This window comes from Adelges cooleyi, unplaced genomic scaffold (assembly GCF_023614345.1).
Source record: "Adelges cooleyi isolate 19-005CV unplaced genomic scaffold, UGA_ACOO_1.1 ACOO_flye_CR_arks_rails_tigmint_CR_PRNA_9, whole genome shotgun sequence".
In the NCBI taxonomy this organism is placed as follows: domain Eukaryota; kingdom Metazoa; phylum Arthropoda; class Insecta; order Hemiptera; family Adelgidae; genus Adelges; species Adelges cooleyi.
The window spans coordinates 17,811,793-17,823,471 of NW_026096579.1; the positions used below are offsets into that span (position 1 = coordinate 17,811,793).

The window sequence follows — 11,679 nt, forward strand, 5'->3', positions numbered from 1 at the left end:
TAAAATTAAAAAATTTGTATAGCAAACGAATGTACACAATAAAACAAATAAATATGTCAACAGAAATTCATATTTATTTGATAAATAAGGAATTTAATTCTTTAATGTCTTAGTTTATAATCAACGTCTATTTTGTTTATAATTTAAGCAATTACAAAACAAGTTAACACATTTTTTTTTAGAACGTAATACGATTTTTGTTTCTTAAAGAATAGGAGGATATCACAATCTTTTACATATAATTAAGTAATAACGGATGTTTCTTTAAAATAAATAAAATAAAATAATAGCAGAGCAATAATTTTTTTTTAATTGCCGAAAAAATGTGTTTTTTTTGCAGAAAAATGTAATTAATTAATTTCAAATACGGTGGTGGAATAACATGGTTGCCTAAGCACTAGATCTATCTTAACTTTAGTTTTCAATTTTCATACATTAAGTTTTTAAACTGTGCAAACAAATGTAATGGGTAAAAAGGGTTAATGGTAATTTCTGGGTTCAATACTGTGTACATCTGTATTTAAAATTGTATTGATTAATTTTCACAACATTATTGCACGCTGTACTCAAAATTTGTATAATTGTTAGTCTTAAAAAGTTTTGGTAATGTATTGACCAAGAAGAAGTATCGATATCAAATTAAAATCAGGAAACTGTCGGGCTTAAAATGTTTTAGAAATGTATATTATGGAAATTTAGTGCATTATAATAAAATAGACTTGCATTGTCAAACAATATGTTAAAACAACAAGGCAATATCAATAAATTGAATTATTTCGGACTTTTAATAGTTTTTGTTTATAATTTGTAGTCCTTTATGGTGCTAAATTATTGGTAGGTTTTGAATTTAACTGTTTCAGTGTAACCTATACATTTTACAACAATAGTGTGAAAAATATTATTCACTTTGATGCAAAACTTCAATAAATAAGTTGCTAAAACAGTAAAAAAAGTTTGGCTGTATTAAACTAGGTTAGGTATAAAACCAAAAATAATTGTGTTTTGCTTATACGTTTTATTCGTAACAATAGTACACGAAATGTTATTATCAAACAATGAACACACAATAGCACTTCATAAACAATGAACAATGTATACTCCCCCCAACTACCAAATAAGACATACATTTTCAAATTTTATGCATCACATATTCTTCTATATAACATAAGCAGCAAGCGTACTGTTGCTCTAGTATAGTATTCTACATCTTTGGTATACTTTACTTAAACTGTAAATCCAATAGTTCATATTTCATTTGGCGTTTTAAATTTTGTACCTTTAGTATACCATTTAATAATATCGACTTGAAAAATGAAGTTAAATAGCATATATTTGTTTTTAACAACATTGTTTTGCGTTATAATTTTAGCGTATGCAGGTATATAAAAAACATGTTTAGTATATCATTTTTTATAATTTTTTTTTTTTGTATACAAAATTATATTAAATATTTCAAATAGTATATTATTAATATACTATTTAGTATATTAACTACCTGAAAAATTAACTTCAAAAGTATAACTTTTATTGTCACTTTTTTGTCTTGCATTATGATGTCAGCGTATGCGGGTAAATATTTCGATATATTATTGTGGTCGTTTTCATCTGTTATTTCAACTTTTCTATGAATTTTACCTCATATTTTACCTTTTTTTTACCTCATTTCATTTTATTTTTCTAAGCGTTTTTATGGAGATCCTAATTTAAAACTATGAACACATTGTGTAGAATTTTCTCAGCTTTCTGAATAAAAATATTAGAAAAATCCTCAATATTCGGGTAATACGAAAAATACAACTTTTGTATTATAAACTAAATTTTAACGACTTTCCGATACGCGAAAAAAAAATTAACATTGTTTTCAGAAAGCTGATATTGTTTTACATTAAAATCTGAGTTGTTATAACTTTTTTTTTAATGGCCGAAGATACTATAAAAAAATGATAAAAACTAAATATACTTTAACGACCAAGACCAAAAAAATCCAAAAAAAAATTAATGAACATTTTTTTTTTAAATACATAATTAGCATAAATTCATATTGTATATATACCTACCATATTTTAACTATACATTTGTTTCTAAAGAAATGCCAATTTCTGATTCATCATAACCTTCCGATTTATCTCATATGAAAATTTATATCAATTACAACACACGAAAGCAAACAAAAATTGACAATTTTCTGCATTTTTTTGTAGTTGAATTGACGTGTATTTTTTGCAAACTTTATATTTATTTTATGAATGTAGAAAAATATCTACCTAAAAATCCTTTCAAAACGAATATATCACACCCCCGCTTAAAAAGTGACACAAATGAAAAAAATGCAATTTTCTAATAGAGTTATTAAAAAACTACAACATAATATAATACCAAAAGTGACGTGCACCATCTATTGGTGAAAAATAAAGATAGACTTATGACGTTCTTACGCAATAATGATATGATATTTATTTAAAATATATGCTATATCAACCTCGAATATCATGTTTTTTGTGTTGTGTCACTTTTTAAGCGGGGGTGCGATAAATTTAAATAACTGTGTACTTAGCCCTAGAACAATGAGCCATATGATGCATTGGGATAGAAAAAATATTTAAATAATTTTGTTTTCGATATTTCAGAACCTGGTCCTGACAGTAAGACTTTGACACTGCTACAACTTATATAAATTTAAAAAGTGTAGTTCAATATACATTTTTATCATTTGTTTTTCAAATGACTGTAAGTTGGATGATAATATCAGTTTTTGTGCTATGCAAAGATACTAGCAGTTTTAAAATTATTTTCAAAAAAGCTGAAAATGTGTATAAAATGTTACTAATGCATTACATTGTTGATAATAAAAATACATTTATCATGTTCATAAGCATATAATTATATAATACTATATCTAGTTGAAATATTGTTTACAAAATATAATTTAAGGCTAATAAATTTAAACACATTAGATCAACAACTAAAAATTATTGTACCAGTATAGATACTTTAAAATTAAAAATTAAATTGGAAAAATAATTATTTGAGTTATTTTTTTGGTGTTTCAGCACCACCACCACCACCACCAGAATCACAACCACCTGGTAAGTTTTTGAGACATTAAAATAAATTTATATAGAATATATAAGTGTAATTCAATATGCTATTTTATCATTCGTTTTTCAAATTACTGATACTAAAACCCCACCATTCTTTATGATACACCCTGTATAATATTATATCTAGTTGAAATATTGTTTAAAAAATATAATTTGCGGCTATCAAATTTAAACGCTTTAAATCAACAACTAAAAATTATTATACCAGTATAGATACTTTAAAATTAAAAGTTAAATTGGAAAAACAATTATTTGAGTTATTTTTTTGGTGTTTCAGCACCACCACCACCACCACCAGAACCACAACCACCTGGTAAGTTTTTGAGACATTAAAATAAATTTATATAGAATATATAAGTGTAATTCAATATGCTATTTTATCATTCGTTTTTCAAATTACTGATACTAAAACCCCACCATTCTTTATGATACACCCTGTATAATATTATATCTAGTTGAAATATTGTTTAAAAAATATAATTTGCGGCTATCAAATTTAAACGCTTTAAATCAACAACTAAAAATTATTATACCAGTATAGATACTTCAAAATAAAAAAATTATTAAAAAAACAATTATTTGAGCTATTTGTTTGGTGTTTCAGCACAACCAGCAGCACCACAACCGCCTGGTAGGTTTTTGAGACTTTAATACAACTTATATAGGTTATAGAAGTGTAATTCAATATGCTATTTTATCATTCGTTTTCAATTGACTGAAAGTTGGATGATAATATCAGTTTTTGTGCTTTGCAAAGATACTAACAGTTTTAAAATTATTTTCAATAAAGCTAAAAATGTGTATAAATAGTTTAAAAAAAGTGTCAGAAAAAAACTAAAAAAAACTTTAACGACCAAGACCAAAAAAATCCAAACAAATTGGAGAGCATTTTTTTTTATATACATAAGTAGCATAAATTTGACCATACATTTGTTTTTAAAAAAATGTCAATTTCTGATTCATTTTAACTTCCTGATTTATTTATAATAAAAATGTATATCAATTATACCACGTTCGGAAAGAAACAAAATTTGACCATTATCTCCATTTTTTTGTAGTTGAATTGACGTGTTTTTTTGCAAACTAAATATTTATTTTATGAATGTAAAAATTGTTTTGCGTTATCATTTTAGCGTATGCAGGTATATAAAAAACACTTTTATCATATAATTTTTTATAATTTATTTTTTTTGTAAACAAAATTATATCAAATATTTTAAATAGTAAATTATTAATATACTATTTAGTACTTTTATTGTCACTTTTTTGTCTTGCATTATGATGTCAGCGTATGCGGGTAAATATTTCGAATACTGTGTTCGTTTTCATCTGTTATTTCAACTTTTCTATGAATTTTTACCTCATATTTTACCTTCTTTTTTACCTCATTTCATTTTATTTTTATTATAACGTTTTTATGAACTCACAATCTTGTTTGTCGTTCCGGGTGGAATCTTGCAACTCAAATTTCGAGCTTTTCCCGATTACCTATCCGGCTGAAACTTTCAGGGTAGCTCACAATTCAATGACAATGCATTATTAATTTACAAGGGGTTGAAAATCCACCCCTAAGGGGGTTAAAATGGGGTCGATTTCTTGTCCGTTGTTCCGGGTGAAATCTTGCAATTCAAAATGACTTATTTCTCACTCGCCAGCTAAAAATTATGCGTGGTGCGTTTGGGCGTGAACGGTGCTCAGATATGAGCGGTACCAGGTTCAAACCCGTTCCCATCATACACTTTTTTGCATTTTCTTACAACTTTTATGATAATTTATACAGAAATAAATCTAAAATTATAAGCTTTTAAATTAAAATATTTACATATATATATATATATATATATATATATTCATTATATAACATTGTACATTTAAATATATAGATACGTACATACGAAAACGAAAAAGAACAAAATAACTAAAGAAGATCAAAAAATTAATCTAAAAATAACGTTTTTATGTGCCTTAAAAAGTATAAAATACTAGACGTGTGAAGTAGTAAAGATGCACCCCACGCTTTTCTATTTCATCTGTCCTATTAGGTTATCAAGACCGCCGGAGGGTTATTTTATAGTTAGTTTATTGTTAGTTATTTTTAGATTACTTTTTTAATCTTCTTTAGTTATTTTGTTCTTTTTCGTTTTCGTGGTTTACTATTTACTGTAGCATTGTTGATTGACTGTTGTTACTGTAGTATGTACGCACTTAATTCTTGGGCCTTTGAAGTAGAAACTTATGTTGTAGAGAGGATTAGGATAATAGTATTGCCTATTCAGTGTGATCAATACATTTTTGTCAAATAAATCGTAAAACTTAAAAAAAAAAGTAATTATAAGTAAGTAATATACATCTGCTTTTTCAAATTTGCTACAAGCATCTATTAATTAATTTTTTATTCGTGAAAAGCTAAATAGTAAAATATACTTATACCCCTTTATAGACTAAATTATCAGTCAATAACATACAATTTTTTTTTTTTTTTTTGCGTTTTTTTAAGCGTTGTATCTTAATTATTGTTTTATTTCATCGATAAATCTATTCATAGATGATAATATAATGGCTGACGTTACTGAAGATATGTGCGCTGCTGTAGACGATAAGTTTGTCCAAGATATTTTGGAAAACGATTACGGTTTTATTAATGGGCAAGCTCGAAAATTGGATGGTTACGATGACAAGAATTTTCATATTACAGTGAGTACCGAGTAGCATCACAAATGATAACACAGATAACTGTAGTCTACATACGGATTTTAATCCGTCAAATTCATTATCTGGATTTCTGACATTCAGATATTTCTATCATTATAATCATAAATAGAAAAATATATACTATATATACTAGATAGGCAACGATGTGTATACATTTCTTTATTATTTTTTATTAAACTCCTTACCCTTTAGCTCTTGTACACTTCAGTCATGAATAGAAAATTGCTTGCAAAGTATTCATTTAGGTATACCGATAAAACAATTATGTTGTACATTAATTAGTACAGTCATAATTATTTATTGGTAATATACATTATTTTATCAGATATCATTACAACGCCATTGGCAACGTTTTTTTACTATTTTTCTAATCTAAAACTTGAACGTAGAATGCGTTTTACTTGCCTATGATACTTTTTTAAAGTAAAAATAGTTATTATTAAGTAGAAAAATGTCGACACATTAGAGACTATGACCTATTTATTTTTCAACACAATATTCATTCGGTAGGTTGAAAAAAAAAATCGAATACCATAGGTTATATTTAAATTTATAGGTACATATTTGACTAACTTTGCCCATTAAAACTTACTGTCACATCATTTATGAATGACAAATGACAATATAATATGAAAACTAATATGGTCGTCGAAATTATTTTTAACTTGTTCATTTAATATTATAATCCCTAGAACGCAAAAAGTTGTTCTGAAGGAATTAAATTCCCGTCCGAAGGAGTAGTGATAAAGTTTGTCAATTCTGTAGATGCAGCCAATATTTCGTTAATGGAAGCGCAGACAAAACTGATGCAACATTTAAGTACACACTTTTATTTGCTTAACACTACTATTTGAATATGTTATTATTTTTTTTTTTGTATAATTAAATGCTTAGGTGACTCCGAAATTCATTTTCCTACACCAATATTAAACAAAAATGGACAAGGCTATCGAAGTCTGGTTATAAGTAAGCTAATAATATACAACACATTTTATATGTTTGCTTTGTAGTAATGCTAAATGTTGACATTATTATTAAAAAAACGGGTTACAATTAAAACAAAATAACCGTAACCGATTTTTTATTATATGTTTTAAGACGGTAAAACACACGTTGTTCGCATGTGTAAGTATATCGAAGGCATCACACTAGAAAACATTCAATTAGACAACGATTTGGCAGACAATTTCGGATCGTGCGTTGGATATTTGACAAACAAATTTCGAGTATAAATAAATATTCTATACACCTATATTTCATTGTATTGCTAAAACGTGCAAATGTTTTATACTTTTGCAGACTTTCGACCACGAAGGGTTTCACAGACAGGAGCACATTTGGGCTCTGGAAAATGCAGCCGATTTGCTCAAGTTTATTGATGTTTTCGACGAACAAAACCAAAGAGACATGATTGAAAACGTTCTAAATAAATTCCAAAGCTCAGTGCTCTCCCATAAGGACCTGTTGGAAAAAAGTATAAAAAACGTGTACATTTTGTATAAAACGCCCTCAGAAGATGTTTAAAGGGGTGTTGACTATTTTTTTATTTTTTATTTTCCGAGCAGAGTTTTAGGACATATGGTCTGGCAATATAGACTGAAGGTAGATTAAGGTATATAGAGTGAGATTATCATGTAACATCAAGGTTTTTTTTTTTAAATATGTAGTCATACTTTTTTGTTAATTTCTAGATTGCCATGTGTGAGTGAACAGTTATTTGAAAATATTTTAATTTTTTTTTGTCGATTTCGTTATATATTGCTCTATTATAGGCAGGCGGTGGCTACAGTAGTTTTAATGTGTTGCAAAAAGTAGGACTAAAGTCAGTCTGCCAAGATAGAAGAAAATAATTATCGTTCAATATATCGTGGTGATAAGATACCAATGATAACAGTATTTTGAAACAATATTGTTTTTAAATTCGATAAAATATATTAAATTTATTATTATTAATTTGTATATAAGTTATATAAGTTTTAGCTATTTATTTGTAATAATTAACAACAATGCCTAGTTGTTTTATTTGTTGGACAATAAAGAGTTTTTTTTCCTTTATGTGGTCATACTGGTTTTAGTCCTACTTTTTACTTCACTCCTGCATACAAGCTAGTATATGTTAGTTTATCTCTTTATATTATTACTCTATGATTATAGGCAAATTAATAATCATAGATAGGTAGACGATTTTGTCGTTAATCCTAATTTTTCTAAATATTAATTTTAACAATTATCAGTACAGCTATGGCCTATATTTGAGAGAGTAGGTATAGTATATAGTCTTACCGTTGCTTTGTTTTAGGTATCATTCACGGTGACCTTAGCTTCAACAACATTATCGTGAAAGACAAAAAAATAAGAGGAGTCATCGATTTTGGCGACGTGGTATGGTCTCTCACGTTTTTCGAATTGGCCGTTTCGTTGTGTTATTTGATAATGCAAGAGTTTAAAAACGACAACCCGAGCCTATCGAATGTGGCTATTCGGCCTTTTATAAAAGCTTACCAACGGCATAGGTCCCTCAGCGATTTGGAACTGTCGCTGTTACACGTGTGTACAATTTTTATATACACCAAAAACAGTTTGTGTCGATAAAAACTAAAAAGTTTCATTTACTTTGACACATAGACGAGCGTGTGTGCCAGAATATGCCAGAGTCTGGTGTTGGGAAAGAAAACAAGCCTAAGAGATTTGACCAACCTGTACGTGCTGTCGACCCAAAACAACGGATGGAAAGCACTGACAAGTTTATTAGACATCAGCGAAGAACAGTTCGCCGAACTCGTCTTACTAGAATGATTGCTCGTGTAAACTTTTCATGCTTGTAATAATACAAATTTTGTATTGCCCATCATATACGTATATAATACCTATACTTTTAAGGAACGCACTTGATTTTTTCATCTATAATATATTTTTCTATTATATTATTTATTATATTACCGATATTTTGTATACAACGTTTTCTTTGTATCAATAATTTTTGTTATACAGTTAAGTATACATAGGATAAATATTGTGCAATTACTAAAAATATAATTAATCGCGTATTGTATTTTTTTTTAAAAATAATTATATGGTCTTGTGAATTATGTTAGTTTTTATTAAATTTTTCTCTTTTTTTTAGAGCTTGATAAATTATTATCATGTTAGGTTTTAAAAAGAAAATGTATTAGTTGGATTCGTTATGTATAAAGGTGTTGGATAATACCATTTATAAATTCATCTATAATTATTATATAATTAGGATTCTAAAACGCAAGAAAACGAATAGTTCTTACATTTAAGTAAACAAATAATAAAACGTAATACTTTGAAAAACAACTTGTTTTCGAAAAAAAAAATAATAGTTTTTTATTAGTAGTTTTTTTAATGTATAATATTAAAACATAAAAATGTATGATACCTACAGTGGCAACAGATGTTGTAAAAAACAACATGTTTTCGATAAGGAAAAATAAAACTATACAAATAATGATAAAATACTGTACATTATAATGAAAGAAAATAAATCTGTGTTCTGATTAAACATAAGATAGTAATCAAATTTTAAACGTAAGTTGAATGCATAAATATTAATGATTAAGTATATAAAAGCACTATATTTATATGACTAAATATAGCATACATTGTATTAGTATGTTACATTGTAATAATATTATATGCATATTAAAATAATTTTAATGAAAACTTGTTTTCGACCAAAAACCTATCTATACATTTTTTTTGTAAAATATGACCGGTTTCAATGTGGTAAATTTTAAAGATTTTTCATTTTTTTACATTGCCACAGTGATTTCAGTAAAATGGTTTAAATACTTAAATACACAAACGACAAAACATAATATGAATCAAATTGTTTGTGCTAAAGAGCAATAATAAAGTTGAATCTTTATAGTATCCACAAACATTTGTTTACATTGCAACAGTTGTTACTTGTTTTGAAATATTCGAATTCATTCAATTTTGTTTCGCTCTAAAAAGCTTCTTATGTAGCCAAATCTATTAAAGGAGAGAAAAAATTGCTTTGTAATAATATTATAAAAATTTAAAAAATTGTTTTAAAAAGAACTTAGGTCTTATAAGAAATAGGTCAAACTTTTAAATACAAAAACAACTGCAAAACAAAATATGTTAAGAAAAACACCTCGTTTTCGATAAAAAAAAAGACCATAGTTTTTATAGAACACGAAAATTCTTATTATATTCAAAGTTTGTGATACCCATAGGAACTTACCATTTGTTTACATTACAACAGTCGCTGAGAAAACAGCTTGGATTTCATAAACAATTATAGAATATTGGATTACAATTTACACGATAAATGATTTAAAAAAAAATTCCTTGTAATGAGTTATAATAATAAAACATTTTTTATTTAGATATAAGATAATAACTAATAAGGGAATCTAAATGTATGAACACAATAATTATAAAAAGTGTAAATTAGAATACAAGATATCCATAAGGCTGTAATTTGGATTAGACTGCATCATTTTTAAAGATTCGAATATTCGAATAGTTGTAATGTACGCTTCATTAGTAAAAATGTAGATACTGAAGTCTGCCTGTTACTGCGGAAAATATGTAAAAAAATTAAAAATTAAAAATTAAATAAAAAATTGTGAAAGCACAGTTTAAATCTTAAAACTGAAAAAATATGTGAAGTTAAAATTAAAAAATTTGTACAGCAAACGAATATACACAATAAAATAAATAAATATGTCAGCAGAAATTCATATTTATTTGATAAATAAGGAATTTAATTCTTTAATGTCTTGGTTTATAATCAACGTCTATTTTGTTTATAATTTAAGCAATTACAAAACAAGTTAACACATTTTTTTTTAGAACGTAATACGATTTTTGTTTCTTAAAGAATAGGAGGATATCACAATCTTTTACATATAATTAAGTAATAACGGATATTTCTTTGTCAAACAATATGTTAAAACAACAAGGCAATATCAATAAATTGAATTATTTCGGACTTTTAATAGTTTTTGTTTATAATTTGTAGTCCTTTATGGTGCTAAATTATTTGTAGGTTTCGAATTTAACTGTTTCAGTGTAACCTATACATTTTACAACAATAGTGTGAAAAATATTATTCACTTTGATGCAAAACTTCAATAAATAAGTTGCTAAAACAGTAAAAAATGTTTGGCTGTATTAAACTAGGTTAGGTATAGAACCAAAAACAATTGTGTTTTGCTTACACGTTTTATTCGTAACAATAGTACACGAAATGTTATTATCAAACAATGAACACACAATAGCACTTCATAAACAATGAACAATGTATACTCCCCCCAACTACCAAATAAGACATACATTTTCAAATTTTATGCATCACATATTCTTCTATATAACATAAGCAGCAAGCGTACTGTTGCTCTAGTATAGTATTCTACATCTTTGGTATACTTTACTTAAACTGTAAATCCAATAGTTCATATTTCATTTGGCGTTTTAAATTTTGTACCTTTAGTATACCATTTAATAATATCGACTTGAAAAATGAAGTTAAATAGCATATATTTGTTTTTAACAACATTGTTTTGCGTTATAATTTTAGCGTATGCAGGTATATAAAAAACATGTTTAGTATATCATTTTTTATAATTTTTTTTTTTTGTATACAAAATTATATTAAATATTTCAAATAGTATATTATTAATATACTATTTAGTATATTAACTACCTGAAAAATTAACTTCAAAAGTATAACTTTTATTGTCACTTTTTTGTCTTGCATTATGATGTCAGCGTATGCGGGTAAATATTTCGATATATTATTGTGGTCGTTTTCATCTGTTATTTCAACTTTTCTATGAATTTTACCTCATATTTTACCTTTTTTTTACCT

At 26.4% G+C, this 11,679-nt stretch overlaps 1 protein-coding gene across 1 annotated transcript; it reads left to right on the top strand.

Annotated features, from left to right (window-relative positions):
• The first annotated feature begins 5,276 nt into the window (after positions 1 to 5,276).
• On the top strand, positions 5,277 to 8,609 carry LOC126846333 (hydroxylysine kinase-like). Its single transcript, XM_050585648.1, has 8 exons — positions 5,277 to 5,426; positions 5,647 to 5,795; positions 6,506 to 6,632; positions 6,708 to 6,779; positions 6,912 to 7,039; positions 7,113 to 7,287; positions 8,113 to 8,360; positions 8,439 to 8,609. The coding sequence occupies exons 2-8, from the start codon at positions 5,658 to 5,660 to the stop codon at positions 8,607 to 8,609; spliced, it is 1,059 nt and encodes a 352-aa protein (XP_050441605.1). The 5' UTR covers positions 5,277 to 5,426; positions 5,647 to 5,657.
• Positions 8,610 to 11,679: the final 3,070 nt, after the last annotated feature.

Coding starts and splice junctions, on each gene's coding strand:
- LOC126846333 (XM_050585648.1), top strand. CDS start 5,658: ATGGCTGACGTTACTGAAGATATGTGCGCTGCTGTAGACGATAAGTTT. Junction 6,633..6,707: donor AAAACTGATGCAACATTTAA/GTACACACTTTT, acceptor TTAAATGCTTAG/GTGACTCCGAAATTCATTTT. Junction 8,361..8,438: donor TGGAACTGTCGCTGTTACAC/GTGTGTACAATT, acceptor TTTGACACATAG/ACGAGCGTGTGTGCCAGAAT.